This window comes from Phyllostomus discolor, chromosome 2 (assembly GCF_004126475.2).
Source record: "Phyllostomus discolor isolate MPI-MPIP mPhyDis1 chromosome 2, mPhyDis1.pri.v3, whole genome shotgun sequence".
Lineage (NCBI taxonomy): Eukaryota > Metazoa > Chordata > Mammalia > Chiroptera > Phyllostomidae > Phyllostomus > Phyllostomus discolor.
The window spans coordinates 52,821,466-52,839,751 of NC_040904.2; the positions used below are offsets into that span (position 1 = coordinate 52,821,466).

The window sequence follows — 18,286 nt, forward strand, 5'->3', positions numbered from 1 at the left end:
ATTAGAACAGAAAATGGTTCAAGGTAATGTGACGAGAAAGATCAGCTAATGGTGGAGACACAGGGCCCAGTTCTAGGTTCTCTTCTCTTCCCTCCCAGATGCCAGAGGCATCCGGTCTTCTGGCTTTAAATACTGTCCCTGTCCCTGTGCCTCCCAGCTGAGTGTCTCCAGATCAGGCCACCCCTCCCCCACACTTTAGACTCACGTGTGCAGCTGCCTACTCGACATTTCCTCTTGCACATCTGATCGAACACGTCTAAAACCAAACTCGTAACTTTTCCTCCCCAAAGCTACTCCACCGACAGCCTTTCCTCTGCAGGCTGACGGGTGTCCTGGTCCCTCAGGACACAAGCGCCTGTGTCTGCACTCCTGCTCTGCTGGGACACCTCTCCCAGCATGACGAGCAGTACGCTTCGACCAGGCTGCGAGCACCCTGAAGCCAGGGCTGTTCAGTTCACACCATATCCCCAGCTCTTAGCTCAGTGCTTGATCCATAGTGGGATAATATTCATTGAACAAGTAAGTTGAGTTGGAAACAGTTCATAGGAATCTGTCGTGTACTGTAGTAGGAGCATGTTCACACTGCTTTGGCAGCACCTAACATTGCATGCGCGGGTGTGCTGGGGAAGGCTTTTGAGAAATGCAGGAGCTGGGCTTTGGAGAATGTTTGCTTTTGGCAAGGAGGCCATGGCACCTGTCCTGCAAAGGGAGGCGGGAAGAGCATGGCCTGTGGCCACCAGCAAGCAGCAGAGGGTAGGAGATGAGGTGAGAGAGGCCGTCTGCAGCCGGGCAGCAGGCTGCAGGGAACACTTAGCATTAAGTATTCTAACCAACACCCTCCCTGCCAGTAGGACCCCTCCCAGACTGTCCCAGTCTGTTCCAGAGGGCTCTCCACAGGGTCAGTCCTCAGGAAGTGAATCAGTTCCATTACCAGGCACTCTGAGGTGTGGTGGCTGCCCCGCCCAGAGGCTAATGTTTTTTGGCCAAGGTCCTGAGTTTGCCGAAAAGTAAAACCAACAAGCAGATCATAACACATGTTCTCCCTTCAAGGAGGCATTTCCTGCTGGCAGAGGCACTGCACCCACGGGCATTGTCCTGAAGAAGAGTGGGCTGCAGCAATGTGGGCTGTCCAGTGAGTGGGCAGCCAGTCATGGCCATGAATCCCAGATATTTGGGGGGACAGGCCAGCAGCTCGACAGCTTTCTCTTCTGAGGACACGTTGCCTTCTGCCAATGTTCATGTAAAATGTATTATGTAGATGAAGGGCGCGTGGCTACTCCTCAAACAATGACATTAAAAAAACCCCCATGAGTTTGATTTACCTGCTATAAATGTAGAGAAATGGATTCTAAGAGAATGCATTTTAAAATAACAGCATTTTCAAATGTTAATCCTATTGTAGACATGCTGCAGTGTGGTGATTAAAGCAGGTGGTAGGACTATTGGGTCCTGGGTTCTATTTAAAAATCTGTCATCTGGCCCTGGCCCATGTGGCTCAGTTAGTTGGAGCATCGTCCAGTAACCGAAGTGTTGTGGGTTCAATTCTTGGTCAGGGCACATACCTAGGTTGTGGGTTCAGTCTCTGGTCTTCTGGGTGCATGTGGAAGGCAGTCAATCAATGGTTCTCTCTCACATCGACCTTTCTCTCACTCCCTTCCTCTCTCCCTAAAAGCAATGAGAAAAAAACTGTCCTTGGATTTAGATGAGGATTAAAAAAAATTACAGGTCTATCATCAATACAATTCATAATCTTGTGAGGTGTTTTTTTAAACTTATTTTCCTTCAAGTTCTTCATTAATAACATCTGATTCCTGAAAGTCACTTGCTTCACGAGGCCCAGCAGCGAGGCAGGAACTAATGGAACCAACAGATGTGACGAGAAAAGCCCTGCCTCTCTAAAGAGGTAAAGCTCAATGAGTATCGTCAAACAGCAAGGCAACTAACTTTTAAAGAGCCAACTAAGTAGAAAGCAGTTCTTGAATATTTGTATTGAAATAATTATTGAAAAGAAAGGTAAGTTCCCACTGCAGTGTACAACTCAGAAAGAAACCAGCATCCTACCAAGTTCCTACAGGCCAGTGTGAGAGCTGGGTAACCCTGCGCCCCACAAGCCAGCGACAGCAGAGGAAAGAAAGACAGAAGCTGTGATTCTGTCCCCGGCGGTCACGATTTGGTTCTGGTCTCCCAGTACAATTCTGGCTGTTCTTCTGAGTGACTGTGAGCCCTTGTGATAATATTTAACTTTCTTCTGTTATGACCTCACAATCCCCAATTTTTTTATTTTGAAAAATTTCAAAACCACAAAAAAGGTGACATTGGAACTCACCAACTGAACACACAAGACAAATAGTGGAGATTATTCAGGGTGGAAATCTTGAACTTCCTCCCTCCCCGCAAAGACTGGCGAAGGGCAAGGCTGGGGACACGGGGCGGTGAGCAGACTTCTGGCTCGCTGCCGAGTCTCCCACGTTGCCCATCAGGAAAACACGCTGCTGTTGGCTTCTTGACAAAACTTCAACGTCCGTCTGACTTCCCAAGATGTAAACAGATGACAGATATGTAGCAGGTTGTACTTTAAATGGGTGGTACCTTCCTTGTAATGAAAGTGCTCGGGGAAAATGTCAGAATAATAGAGCAATAACTGCAATTTGTAAGTCTAAATAAAGTACTATGCTGAACGAGGGTAGGAATACTTTCAAAAACACACGGGAGGCTTAAGAAAACATTCTGGGCAGAATGGACATCATTTCAGGGTGTCCTACTTTGGGTTCCTCAGACTCTAAACAAAGGACTGTGGTTCAGTTAGTTAATTTAGGAGATAATTCCACGAATTAGAAGTGAGGGTGTGGAGGTGGTGAGACAGGGACAGGAGAAAGGCAACGAAGGGCGAGTTAATGAGATGGTTTTAGCTTAGGGCAAGTGGGGCTCGATTCCACTTAGGACTGAGTGAGCAACGTGGAGAATGTACAGTGTGATGGGGAAGCTGGGGTTCTTCCTAACCAGTCCCCCTCCCTATTTGGGGGTTGCTCTGGGGGCATTAATCCCCAGCCCTTGTAGACAGCCCTATGTGCAGGCTGAGCACATTCTTGTGGGGCAGGAAGGCAGAAAACAGCGGCATGCATTGGAAAGGGGTCCACAGGGCTGCCCGTGAACTGCAAGTAGGGTTGGGCAGGGTGTCTACATGGACCTCTCTTACCAGTAATAGTTGTTAGAAAGACACTCCGCCCAACTGTTCCACGTTCATGGACGTTCAATATCAAAGGCAGACGTCCAGAAATATGCCTTCACATGTACATTAGATTTTCAACAAGGGCACCAAAACAATGCAATGGGGAAACGCTAGTCTTTTCAACAAAGTGTTGGACTACTGGCTATCCATAAGCAAAGGAATGAAGTTGGTCCATTCCCTACCTTATACCATATACAAAAATTAACTCAAAATGGATCAGAGACCTAAATATAAGGCCTAAAACTATAAAAATCTTAGAAGAAAATGTAGGGGTAAATCTTAATAATCTTGGCTGTGCCAATAGTTTTTAAAACATAACAACAAAAGAACAAGGAACCAAATTATAAACTTGGACTTCATCAACATTAAAAATGTGCTTCAGCCCTGGCTGGTGTGGCTTAGTGGACTGAGCGCTGGCCTGTGAACCAAAGGGTCACAGGTTCAATTCCCAGTCAGGGCACATGCCTGGGTTGCAGGCCAGGTCCCCAGTAGGGGGCACAAGAGAGGCAACCACGCATTGCTGTTTCTCTCCCTTTCTCTCTACCTCCCATCCCCTCTAAAATGAAATAAATTAATGATTAAAAAATTAAAAAAATACTTGAACAATGATTAAAATAAAATAAAAAAAAAGAATATGAAAAGACAACCTACTGAATGGAAGAAAGTATTTGCAAATTATATATCTGATAAGGGACTTGTATCTAGAACATATGAACTTTTGCAGCTCAACAATAAAAAGACAAATAACCCAATTAAAAATGAGCAAAGAATCAGAGTAGACCTGTCTCCAAAGAAGATATACGTGCAAGTGGCCGATAAGCACATGAACAGACACTCTGCCTCATTAGCCATCAAGGGGATGCAAATCAAAGCCACACTGAGACACCACTTGCACATCCCACTGACTAGGACAGCTACAACAGAGGGCAGTGAGGAACAAGGGTGTGGAGAAATCAGGAGCTGATATACTATTGTTGGAAAATGTATAATGGTGCAGCTGCTTTGGAAAACAGTCTAGCAGCTGCTCAAGAGGTTACATATGTAGCAGATCCAATGACCCAGCAATTCTACTCCTAGATGTATACCCAAGAGAATGAAAAACGTGTGTCCACACAAAAACTTGTACATAAATGGTCACAGCATTATTCATTATAACCAAAAAATGGAAGCCCAAATGTCTATTAACTGATAAATGGATAAACAAAATGTGGTATGTATATACAATGGAATATTATTCAGCAATAAAAAGAAAATACTGGTAGATGCTATCACAGAGATGAACCTTGATGTCTGATTAAGTAAAAGTAGTCATAGGTCATTGTGTGGCTCCATTTGTAAAATGTGTAGAACAAACAAATCTCTATGTGAACTAGATGGATGGTTGCTGAGGGCTGGGGGATGAGAGGACTGGGGACTGACCACTAAAGGGCACTGGGTTTCCTTTTGGAGCAACAGTGTAAAATTGTGGCAGTGGTTATACAACTCCATGGACTCACTAAAAACCATTGAATAGTATACACTTTGAATTGGTGAATTTGCAAGGTGTGTGAATTATCTCAATAAACTTGTTACAAAAATAATCAAATGCATGGAAGCATAAAATTTTTTCTAAGAAGTCTCATGTTTTCGCTATTACACGTCATTAGAACAAAACCTTCTAAATAAGCACATTTTGTCCACTTGGTATGAGTCTCTGCTACATGCCTGTGTCTGTTCTTCAGTAAATGGAAGTACGTTTCCACGTGCCAATGCTCGTTCTTCTTCCATCACGAGCTCTTTAGATGGTCTTACTTCTTTCAGATGAAAGGGAATGAATGGGCACAAATAGTTTGATAGAGGAACGCAAGCTTAGAACATCTCCAGCTTTGCATTTTCTAGGTCTTCCTCAGCTTTGATCTGGAGTAACCTTTCATGTGGTATAAAATGAAGCAGAACACATCTCATTCCTCACTGGCACAAACCCTCCCTTGGTGTACACACTGCTTGGAGAGAACACCCAGGCTCCCTTCACAGGCTCCAAGGCCCCAGGGACCCGGCTCTGGCCACATTCCATCCTGTGGTGCTCCTTCCTGCTTCACAGCCCACCCCACTGTTGTCATTTCTTTGGACTGTCCTTCCTGTCACATGGTAGGTAGTCAACAAGTATTTGTTAAATACATGTAATTTTGTCATTCCCTAGATATAACACAATTTCAAATATCTTTTTTAATTGAATTTATTGGGGTGACACTGACTCACAAAACCATGCAGGTTTCAAGTGTACAACTCAACCCAGTGTCATCTGCACCCTGCGCCCAACGCCCTAAGCAGTCTCCTCCCGTCCGCACTTGTCCCCCTTTGCCCACCTCCACCCACCCCTACCCCCCTTTCAAGGCAGGGTATTACTGTGAATTCATGGCTGAATTCTGGGGGAGGGGGTCTGCAAATCTTCTATTTTGCAAAACTGTATATATGGGAATGTGCATTTTTCTAGAGAGCAGCCATCACTTCCATTAGATTTCCACAAACATCTGTGACAGAAAACAAGGTACTGATCTGGGTTAAGGGAACGAGGCTCAGAGGAAAAGGGAGACAAAGGTGAAGAAGTCAGTGGCTTAAATGGCCACAGTGCACTACAAGTGTATTAGAGTGAGTGTGACTGTAGAAGGAAAACTGCCCTTGTCTTCCTCTTAATGGTCGTCAGTACTGAGGAAGTTCTAAGGGCATCAGCGATCCCCATGCCTAAAACAAACACAAGCTGACTGCCTGTGTTCTCACTCCCTGACAGTTAGCTACAGAAAAACACATGCCAGCCCCCTCATCCCAAGACTTGATATGCCTTCTGCCCTACCAGGGGTGTGCTGAGTATGCGTGAGGTTGAGAATCATTAATCTAAAGGATGTACCTAAAAGAATCCATCTAAAAATCCAGTCAGGTTTTAGCAAATTGTCTATAAAGAATGTGAAATGTCAGCCCTGGCTGGCGTAACTCAGTGGACTGAGCGCGGGCTGCAAATCAAAGTGTCGCAGGTTCAATTCTCAGTCAGGCCATATGCCTGGGTTGCAGGCCACAGCCCCCAGCAACCACACATTGATGTTTCTCTCTTTCTCTTTCTCCCTCCCTCCCTTCCCTCTCTAAAAATAAATAAATAAAATCTTTAAAAAAAATGTGAAATGTCCAAATGGCAGTGTATGTGCATAAACCAATAAAACACGTTAATGGTAATTTAATTTTAATTATCTGTTCAAAAAATTCCCAACTTATAAATTAGTATACATTTGTGTGTATGTTTATACAAACAAATATACATCTGGAAATTTAGTATCTTTTCAAACAATTTCCAACTTACAAGTCTGCGTATGTTTACACAAACAAACATTCCACCCCTTCTTAAACCCAGCCTTCTACAGGAGGAGGCTTTTGGGGCTCCCAGATGTCTACAGCAGGCAGAGCCGGTGCTTCCAGGAGTTCCGCAGTCCTGCCACCGACTGCTGGGTGGGCTGTGCGCTCCCAGAGCAGGGTCCATCCTGTAGCACCACAGGCAAGAAGCCACTTCTGCTCTTTTCCAGATGCACAGTGCAGACGCCATTTCTGTTGCATTCATGTATCCAGGTGCTTGTAGAGTCTACGACTTTTCTCTTTTTTATTTCTGTTGCCATGTTTTTTCCAGGGCTTCCCAGTGCTGCTCTCAGAGCTCACAGTGGCTGCGGTCACCAGGCCACTCCCAGGCTTATAGCCCATCACAGCCTGCACACCTCTGGTCAAAGCTCTCACATTTTCCTAACAACGAGAGAGAATATTGAGCAATCAGCAGTCTCCTTTAGAAGATATGCACAGTACTGTTTACTGAGAACTCCAAGATAGTGGATTTCCATCTCTTTACCTGGTCCTTTCTCCCCATTAAATGCTAAGTTTTCAGTACTGTGTGTTTAGTTCATTCTCTTTCCCTCAACTTTGCTTAGTTTCACAGCCTCAAAAATTATCTGTACCGAGAATCACAGAACTAGCTACTTCTTGGAAATCTGTCTTGATATTGAAATTCGACCTGCCTCAGGCTACATTTAGTTAGAAACTGACTCTCTGTACTTTTTAAGTGAGTAGTATGAAGAACCTGCCCAGCTGCCAAGAAGGCGCATTCTCTCCATCTTCCTCATCTATTATACACAGGCGGTGGGCCTCTAAGTTCTGTTGATCCTGGTCTCTGGAATTTCGTTCTTTTCTCCCCACTGCTCTAACCCAGGTGCTCATTAGCTTCATCGGGCCACTGCAAGACTCATTTCTACAAGAGTTCTCTAATCATAATCTCTCCATTCCTGCCCTCACAAATCTCTGACGGCTCCTGGTAGCCAGGGGAATCAAGTTCAGATCCTCTCACAGGGCACACAGTGTCACCTACAACATGGCCTCTTTAATGATAAACCCCACATTCCCGTAAGCCTTTGTTCACGCAACTCCTTCTGCCTGGAAATCTGGCCCTCGCCACTCCTTCCAACTGGTGCATTTTTATTTGTCTCTCAAAGTCCAGCTTAAACATCGCTTCCTCTCTACAGATAGCTCTTAGTCACCCACTCTGCTCTCAGCCCCGACACAACTGTTCTCCGGTCCGGGTTCAGAGTCCTTGACTCACACCTCTCTCCCACACTTCACATGGCACGTTATTTGTTACCTTGCCAATCTTCCCTTTGCTAGGATGTGATTCCCATCAAGGCAGTAATTGCGTCTTACTAATTTTCTTATCTTACTCTTACATCTTACTCTTGTTCACAATCAGTGTAAGAGATGGCACACAGTACTCAAAAAAGTTGTTGTAAACTTGTGATTTAAGTAAGAAAAAATAAGTTTACTGACTAGAAAAAATTTAATCTGATATAATTTTGAAGTATAAAGCAGTATCTTGGCCCCGCCTGGTGTAGCTCAGTGGATTGAGCGCGGGCTGCGAACCAAAGCATCGCAGGTTTGATTCCCAGTCAGGCCACATGCCTGGGTTGCAGGCCAGGTCCCCAGTGGGGGCCACGTGAGAGGCAACCACACATTGATGTTTCTCTCTCTCTCTCTTTCTCCCATCCTTCCCCTCTCTAAAAATAAATAAATAATAAATAAGTAAAAACTATTAAAAAAGAAACATTTAAAAAAATGACAAAAAGAAAAGTTCAACAACAAAAAATTAAATCAGAAAAATCGATTTTAAAAAAGCAGTATCTCATGGTCTTCTTAAAATAGTAAAACATTACTCTAGAAACTAAAGCTTAGATAATTATTCCATAATTACCTATAACTTTTCAGCTTTCTTATACATGACCTTTAGAAACTTTTTGCAAACACTTAAAACTTCAACTTAAATGTCCTGTATGACAGTGATAGACCCAAGAAAGAACCTCTAATTTTTCTGCTTATTGGTAAATTTTCTTCTAAATACTGGCAGACTTGAAGTAATTCAAACGAGGAACCACAACAACTTAAATCCACACCCAGCTCTGCCACTTAAAACCAGTGTCCTTAAGTAAGTCACTGTGCCGTCTGCAGCCTCGGTGTCTTCCAGGATGAAGGGGGACGGTGTGCCTGCCCGGGTGCCTCGGCAGGACCGCTGCGTAAGGCGCCACACAGATACAGGAAAAGTCACTCTCTGTATGCATCTGACTGCTGCGTCCTATTTTTATGGTTATAGTAGTCACAAAAGTATTTAAAAATATATATTAGGTATGATTATATGACTTAACTGTTCTGCACATCAATTTGGTCTTTAAAATGCCATATACAAATTGTACCTGTGATGTGCCAGATGGATACTAGACTTGACAGGGTGACCACTGTTAAGTTACTAAATGTTTGATCACTATGTTGTACACCCAGAACTAATACAATATTGTATGCAACTATAATTGAAAAAGTTTTTTAAATTAAAAAGTTGTACCTGTGATATAAACACAGTGATTAAAATGTGGTAGCTCAGAGAAAAGACAATCCACTAAATGTGAGAAAAATCTGCAAACTATAAACGATAAAGGCTCATATCCAGAATATACGAAGAACTCTTACAACCCAACAACCATGAACAATCCTCCAGAGAAGAGATATGTACATGTGCCAATGAGCACATAAAAGCAGTCATTAGGGAAGCATCACGTCACACATACTAGGGTGGCTAAAATAAAAAAGGGAGAGCCTTGCTGGTGTGGCTCAGTGGGCTGAGCACTGGCCTGCGAACTGAAAGGTCACTGGTACAATTCTCGGTCAGGCCACACGCCTGGGCTGCAGGCCAGGTCCCCAGTAGGAGGCGTGTGAGAGGCAACTGATAGATGTTTCTCTCCCTCTCTTTTTCCCTCCCTTATGTTTCTCTTTTTCTCTCCCTCTCTAAAAAGTAAAAGTAAATAAAATAAACTAGAACCCTTATACATGCTAGTGGGAATGTAATGTAGCAGCTACTTTGGAAAGTTACATGTGGAGTTACCATATGACCCAGCAATGCCATTCTTAAAAATATACCCAAGAGAACAGAAAATGTATGTCCACACAAAAACGTGCCCATGAATGTTCACAGTAGCATTATTCATAATAGACAAAGAGTGGAAACAACCCAGATATCTGTCCGTCAACTGACTGAATGGATAAACAAAATGTGCTCTATCCACTCAATGAAATATTACTTGGCAAGAAAAAGGAATACAGTCCTGCTACATGGATGAACCTTGAAGTCACTAAAGCCAATTAAAGAAACCAGTCCCAAAAGACCACAGTGTATGATGCCATTTATAACAAATGTCCAGAACAGGCAAATCTACGGAGAAAGTAAATCAGTGGTTGGCAGGGCCTGGTGAGAGAGGGAAATGGAGAGCAGCTGCTAATGGGTCTGGGGTTGCTTTTTAGAGTCATAAAAATGTTCTAAAACTAGTGGTTATGGTTGCACAACTCTGTGAATGTAACTTAAACTACTAAACTGTGTGTTTTAAAAAGGTGAATTTAGTGTTACAATGTGTGAATTGTATGCCAACAAAAATGTTACACAAAATGCGTTGGAGGAGAAATTAAGAAAAACTTTAAAACTTACCTGATGGAAAAAGCTTTTGTCAACAACATTTTCAATCTGTTCTCTCTTTTTTCCCCCCGGCTGTGTTTTTGTTTCACCACCATCCCATCTGTTCTCTCGTAGTCGCTGGTGCTGATACTGAAAGGTCATGGGGTCTCTTCCCGGAGGAGGGTGACAATACAGAAGTTTACCCTGTAAAGACCACATGAACAGTAGCAGTGCATTGTAAGTGCCACCTGTGCCGTCCCAGGACAGAGAAGCAGTCCTCAGACAAGGCCCCCCACCAGGCACCCTCGACAGGCTTCCTGCTTTCGGTGACCAGCTGAATGGAGCTGGCAGACTGCAGCTGAAGAGCCCATTAAACTGATGATGGGTCTTGGTGTTCCAGAGGCCGAGCCTCCTGCCACAGCCGCCAGGCAAGAATAAAATCTCTCTTCTTTTGTGCTCCTTTTTGCCTCATTTGCACTTCCACTGAAGCATTCCTGGGCACGCTTCTATGACCACATTTACGATGTGCATCTTCCAAAGCGAAGACCAGGTCACAACCAGACAGTGTGGCTGCGCTAACGGGGACGCAGGGCCGGCGGCAGCTGTTCGCTGGGGCAGACCTCCCTTGTTTCACCACAGACACTCCAAACACTGTGACTGTTTCTAATGCGCCCTCCCATCCTCCAGGTCTACAGACGGTAAGTAAATAATTTACTCACAAAGGATTCCACTATTTTCCCCTGACCTGAGGGCAAGAGAAGGTGACTGCCCACCTTTCTCTCTCTGCTCCAAGATCCCCACTAACGTGGCCCCGAGGAGGGAATACAGCCAAATCCTCAAACCTGTTATCACTAGGGCCTTGTAATGCTCATTTGTGGAAAGAATTAAGAGCTTAATACATAAAAATTATTGGGGCTAATTATATGTCAGGCACTGAGCTTCATGGTGTGTGTGTATCTCCACACCTGTATGTTGTTCTCACATATTTTCTGTAATAATCTCATGAGACAGGTAGTGTTAGCTGCTCTTTCCCTGATGAGGAGAACCCAAAACTTGGCACGTCCTCATTTATAATATGAGAATAATAACCTCACAGATTTATGTACGTTTAATGAGATAATACATGTAAAACATTCAAAACTATTCCCAGCAGGGTTAGCTCTGAATACATGTTAGCTATTACTATCATTACTAGATAAGTGTAGGGCATATAAAGAACTGTATTACATGGAAGACTGTGCTATAGGATTTGGAAAAACCAGACATTAATTTATTGCTTTCACTGACAACAGGTGTTCAGAGACCTTCATCTCTCACATTATCAGTCACTTCACTGATTTATATGATGCTAGCTCTCTTGCATCAAGAATATAAATCCAGTTATAAAACAATCTCAATGAGACTGTATCTCCTTTATAATTTAACAGGTTGTCATTTCCTAAACTCATACCATGGAGAAAGAAGACCTAATTATTCAAGAGCGACAAGAAGCAGGGCTCACTCACGCTGACGTAATCCTTCAGGACGTAGCGTGCAGACCGCGGCTGGTCCGGCTGCCCGTGCGCTGTCATGAACCCCCGCATACCTGTGAGGAGAAATGGATTCCACAAAACCTAAGTCAGAGGACAGAACACCACAGCACAGATAACTGAGGTGATGGAAGCTTAGTCCTTTCCCTTACCTCACTATGCATCCTGACTCTCTACTTTAAAAGTCAATTAGCACTGTAAAAAATATTCTGGTTAGCATTATAAAAACAGCCCTGATAACCCAGGAGAAGAGACCATGTTGTTTTATCCAATATCCTAGTACCACATTGTAACACATACAACTTCTACTCCACTTGTTTCTTCCATTTCTTTATTTTAAACATTTATTCAAGGAGCCTACTTGTAGAATACTACGTTGTCAATATTAGCAGCAAACCAAAAAGCAACAGAGCAAGTCCTCTTATACACATGCTCACACTTTTTCCAGTCTCCCAAACACACAACAGAGGTCCCTTGATACTAACTCAGAAGGGAGTAGCAGAGCACAGTGGGTAGAATACAGGCTCTGGCAGACCAGCCGGGTTCAAAACTCAGCTCCCTTACATACTAGCTGTGTGTTGGCTCTTTCAGTTTAGAAGAAAACAGAATCCCAGAGTTCACACCACACGCAAAAGTACATTTAGGCAGATTAAAAATGTAAAGGTTTTAAAAAACAGAAGACACTACAGACAACAGTTTTACCCTTTTGGGATATGGAAGGCCTTCCCCAAGTAAAAACACCAAATCCAATCAAGCCACGGGAGGGAAAAAAGAAAAAAACTCATCTATTAAAATTGTTAACTTCTGTAGTCCTGAAGAAACCACAAACATTGGGAAAAACATTTGTGGCACATTTCATAAAGCATAAGTCAAGGGGAAAACAAGTAATGTGTAGAGAAAAGGTGATTCCCAAAAGAAATACAAGTGTAAGTCACTAACAAACATATGAACAGCCGCTTCAGCTGCACTGGTATTTAAAGAAAATACACACTGAGCTTTAGCAACATCTTTAAAATGAACTGTCAGAGACCATTCTTCATGGACCTACAGGCGGCAATCTTTGAAACTGCATGCGCAGTCATCCCTTCCTGCGAGCTGGCTTTCCCCTTCCTCTGCCTGCATCAGACGGCGTACGGAGACAGGTCTGAGTCAGGGATCCGGGCTGTCATCCAGGCTAAGCCACCCGCCAGACCCCAGCTTGGGCAAGGTATGTCACTTTGATTTCAGGTTACTTGTCTTACAGAGTAAGAGAGGTGGTGTGATCTTCAGGGTCTCTTCCTGTCCTATGATTCTGTGATTATACCAGTCTTAACCACAAATGCTTATTAGTATTTATCCTCTTTAAAGACTCTCAATGAAGGTGAAATTCAAGGTCTGATTTAAGTGTTGTTCCTATCAAATCACCCTTTTCCGCCAGTAAATTCTCAAACTGAACTCTTTCCCAGGTGGAGACAACCCCTTTAAAGGCAGGTCACACACGCACAGAAAGGTTTCTGACAGTGCTATTTCTTTAGGTGGATGCAGGTTCCCCAGACCACCTTTCAAGTTTCTGTTTAAGGTAAACAACTCAATCAAAAATGGAAAAATGATATGCTAAGATAACTCCCATGTAGAACTTGGGTAAAACATGGAGGTGGGACAGCTGTGGACTCATTTTAAAGTTAACCAAGGCTTACAAGGGACTGATGGAAGGGGAGGGAAGACATCTCAGGTCCCTCTCCTAACCAGCTCCGCTGCTGACTCTGAGGTCTTTCCCTTCTGATGCTGTCTTCATAACTGTCCTGCTCCGATGAGCATATCCATTTTTCCCCAAATACTCCCTTTCTTCCCTGTTTGGGAGAAGTCTCCACAAGAAGCTTACGTAGCCTCAGGTCAGAACCACGGTGTCTACACTCGGGTGCCAGGGTACCACCAAAGTGGTGAATGTGCTCGGGCTTTTCCTTTATAAGGCTGTGGTAACTGCCGGCTGGACCTGCGCTCCCTGCGGGAGCTTGGAACACTGCCCACACGGAGGCCTCCTATGTGGGAAGGGCCTGAGACGAGGGAACTAGGGACTGGCTTCTGTGATGACGGTTAGGCAAGGGCAGACCTGGGGAAGAGGCAAGGGATACGAAGCATCTCTTCCTCTAACTTCTACAAAGCACTTAGCACAATGAAGTAAAATACCACTCAGGTAGCGCTCAGCTCTCCCTCCTTTACTGCTGGACCCTGAAGCCACCACCAATCCAGCTACTTGGAGGAGGCCACTTTCTAGGCAAGGCCAGCAGAGAAAACAAAAATATCAACCATGGAAGATTAACTGAAAAATGCTAAGAAAAAATTCTGAATTTGTTATCTTTGCAGAGGACTACTTCTCTCATTAGCTGTATTATTTTTGGTTCATGTTTTAAAATAAATCACAACTCACATCCATAAGCTGTCAGCAGTTCTTCCGATGTTGGAGGTCGATGGGGATCTTCATCCTCTCTAGGCTTTATGATATTAATGCCATAGGTAGCTTCTAAAACATGTCTTGGAATATTCTGGCAAATGTAAGCTTGTCAAGGAAACCACCCTTGAACTGAACCCCTCTCCCCGTGCCATCTGACATGTGCTTGGAAGAACATGGTACTTCAGCACTTCTATGGAAAAACCCTTTTCACCTCTCCAAAAGAGCAACAGAGGTATTCATTCATTTAAAAAGACTTTTTAAAATGAAGCCTTATGCACCAGTGATCACTTCCAAATGAATCCTTTTAAGTGACATTAAAATATCTCTGAAATACATCGTAAAGGTGACACATTTTTATTTAAAGGAACTATCAAATTTGTAAGATGATCCTAATTCAGACACAAAGTCTGTTTCTGATCCCTACACCTCTGTAAGCAGAGGCTATTTTTCTTCCCTTGCCTAATTACCCAGAGTCTTCTTAACCTACTTGTGATGTCCTATCGCTGTCTTGTACTGGTTACTCATGTTTGTGCCGCACATCCCCGACTGACTGAACGCTGAAAGGGCAGGATCCACATCGGATTCACACCTGCATCCTCCACAGAACCCAACCTAATCTGACTTGTAATAAATGCTTTGAGATTCTCCAGGTTACTACAAGTAGATTTAACGCATTCTTTAAAAAAACTTTTCAATTAGTTTACTTCCAATATTATTTTGTATTAGATTTAGGTGTACAAGTGTAGTGGTAAGACAATTACATAATTTTATTTATTTTAAAAAAGATTTTATTTACTTTTAGAGAGAGGAAGGGAGAAAAGAGGGAGAGGAACATCAATGTGCGGTAGCTTCTTGCACGTCGCCTACTGGGGACCCAGCCCACAACCCAGGCATGTGCCATGACTGGGAATGGAACCAGCGACTCTTTGGTTTGCAGTCCAGCAATCAATCCACTGGACCACACCAGCCAGGGCCAGTTACATAATTTTAAAGTGGTCCCCCAATAAGTCTAGCCCCCACCTGGCACCATCCATAGTTATTGTAGTATTACTGGCTACATTCCTTATATTGTACTTTATGCATTCTTTTAAACAACTGTATTCTATGTTAGAGATATACCATATTTTATTTATCATAGTGAATGAATTCTTACTCGTTATTTCTTATAGAAAGAGGAAACAAAATGGGGTAAACAAAAGTTGTGGCTTTAAGTGTAGTTATGAAGAATCCTGTCAAGAATCATGCAGGGCCTGGGATTCGACCCTAATTATAAGTTAGCAAATTTGCATGCCAGGCTTCACGGAGTCTCCTCTTCTGCCAGCACCCACGAAACAGTAAGACTAACTTGTTAGCTTTAAGTAGGGTTAAACCTTAGACCCTGCAGTTCTTAACAGACCCATCTATGAGTACGTTTTCCATGCCAGACTCTAGCCTAGCTGCTTTATGTAAGTTAACTCGTTATACCACTGACAGCAAAGTTCCTAATCTGTACTTGCTAACTGAGATCTGCGGCAAATTGTTTAACTTCTGTGTGCCTCAGTTTCCTCAGTAACAGTACCCACCTCAAGGAATGTCTTGAAAATGAAATGAGGCATTACTTGTTAAGTGTTTAGCAAATTACATAGCAAAAATTCAATACACGTTAGCTACGGTTAAATTCTAACTGTGAGGCAGAGATTACTGCCCTCATTTAATAGAAAGGGAAAGATTCTGGAAGGTTAGGCAAGTTTTCCAAGGTCACTCAGTAAAACGGCAGTGTCAGGATTCAAACAGGCTTGCAACTGGCAGCCGAGATCCCAGCCTAGGATCCTCCACTTATACCAGGCTGCCCTGCTGCAGCCAGGACGTGAGGCTCTCATTCTTAAGTGCTGCTGCTGTCTTGCTGCATGAACCTGGGCAGAGCACTAGTAAGTAAGTATTTCAGGTTTTCCATTCTCAGATACCAGTCCTGAACACATTAAATGCGAGGCAATGTCCAAAATAAACCCAAAGCCCCAATTCACACATAACAACCAGGGTCTTTGCAAAGCAGAAAGGATATTAGTGATATAGGTGGAATGTGATCCCTCATCTGGTCAATTGGGAGGATTCCACTGCAGATCATCTCCGCCTTGGTAGAGACAAAGGATGGCATCACCAGGCCTGGGCAGTCACACAGGCAAAGGCCAGGTTCCACAAAGAGAGTCTGAAAGACACATGAGCAGTTTATGTGGGCCCACAGCAAAGGAAGGGAAGGAGCGGCACATGAAAGGCATTCAGAAGATACCCAGCAGGAGGAACTGGTTGAGAAGACACAGAGGCCAATGCTTAGAAATGAGTACCTGAAAATGCTTGGTGTGCCCAGGTGTGGCGGACACGGACACTTTCTTGTTGCCCATGATGGTGTTGATTGTTGAACTCTTACCCACATTCGGGTAGCCCACCTGGAGGAGAATGAGAAGTCACTGCGCAGTCAAATGGTGCATCTATCAAAGACCCAAAGGTATTACACGAACAGTGGCAGCTCCAGCACAAGCGTCTACCTGATTCGGAAGATGATCTGTGCTGCAAGTTGTTTGTTGTCAGGCGCCCTCCCCCCTCCCGTGGTATGGTTGTATTTATTCAAATTTGTTTCCAGTGACGAACAGTCAAGCTAAATAAATGCATTTCATTTTTATAGGTTTTTCTCTAAGAGCAGATGCTATAGTGAAACTCACTGCCTGGTTCCCAGCTCTTCCCCACCTCCCACCAACAGGCATTTCAGAGTTTTCACTGGACCTCCCATACTGGGTGAAGCTCAACATCAGGCATTTTCATCACTACAACATACCATTACTTTTATTAACATCACCAAGTTTCTGTCTTGCCGGGCAAAAACTTAAAACGGTACAATGACTTGACATGGGTTATCAAGCTACTAAAACTCTTCAATTACTCTTGGGTTCTGGGAGAAACAATATCTATTGTTCTACCTCTGCCTCTCCCCCAGCTATCAATAAATATGAAATGTTGCATTGCCTCACATTGAGCAGGTCATATCCGGGAACAAAAGTAGTTCCAAAATGACAAGCAAACTTATTGCTCAAACTATGCCACTCTTGTTCTCTGCTTTTTTCCCAGGCTTCCCCCCGGGCCTCCAAATCCAATTCACGCCCTTACGTGGTTCCGAGAATCCTCCCGGCAGACTGGAAGATTATAAAATGCCAATCCCATTTGATATAAAATCCCAACCTGTCCATCTCTATTCTAAGACCTAAAGAGGACTCACTCCTACCAACCCACTCTCCACTCTGACCACCCTTCCAGCTCCAGCCACTCAATCACATGCCGTGCCACGAACCCACTCTTCCATTCCTGGGGCTCTGCTTCAACACTCCCCTTCCACCTGTCTGGAATGCTCTTCCACCGTCACTTGTCCAAACCTTACATCACACTTTAAGATATAAACTCTTAAGGATTTCAGGTAACTGCTTACTACTTTCAATATTCTCCTAATGTTATGTTTGTATCTTGATTACATGATATATTACTATATGCTTAAACGCTGTTTGTTGGGGGTTGGAGTAGGGGAAGGGACTTCTGTTGCTGTCATCCTCGCCCTGTCCAATCAGGCTCCCTCATGATAACTCCTACAGGGCGCTGAACATCCCCTGCCTCACCCTCATCACTTGGAATTGCAAGACCTATGAGGGTGGGACTGTGTCTGTCCTGTCTGCTCCATCCGTGGCCAGGGCCCCCCCCAGCGGGATACTCGGCACGCAGCAGGTGGTCAGTGTTTGCAGAGTGAGTTAATTAACATGCGCCAGGATTTCTACAGAGACAAACTGAGAAAAGGAGGGAGGCTGCTTCTCATTCCCCTAAACATAAGAAAGAAATGAAGTAACTCATAGGGAAGCTGGGCTTTCTGGTACACGTGGTAAATAAGTTTTTAGCACATAGAGAAACGAAGCCTTAAATCTGAAAGACATTACATAACTTTTCCAAGGTTTGTAGCAAGTCAAGTCAGTGCCACTACAGAACTGGGAATCTCACCTAGGTCTGCCTGGCTTCAGAGACAACTCTCTTAATCAATGAACTAAAAGAAAATTTGTGAAAAAACAAACAAACAAAAAAACACTTTGAGTTAG

The 18,286-nt window shown here is 43.7% G+C and overlaps 1 protein-coding gene across 1 annotated transcript in view; it reads right to left on the reverse strand.

Moving 5' to 3' along the window:
• Positions 1-6,427: 6,427 nt before the first annotated feature.
• LSG1 (large 60S subunit nuclear export GTPase 1) overlaps positions 6,428-18,286 on the reverse strand; it is a 31,626-nt gene continuing 19,767 nt past the window's right edge. The window contains exons 9-14 of the mRNA XM_028505198.2: positions 16,502-16,603; positions 16,222-16,365; positions 14,157-14,280; positions 11,726-11,805; positions 10,254-10,424; positions 6,428-6,988 (exon numbers count right to left, since the gene is read on the reverse strand). Coding sequence (XP_028360999.1) covers positions 6,809-6,988; positions 10,254-10,424; positions 11,726-11,805; positions 14,157-14,280; positions 16,222-16,365; positions 16,502-16,603 — 801 coding nt within the window. The 3' untranslated portion in view covers positions 6,428-6,808. The remainder of the gene's footprint in view (positions 6,989-10,253; positions 10,425-11,725; positions 11,806-14,156; positions 14,281-16,221; positions 16,366-16,501; positions 16,604-18,286) is intronic.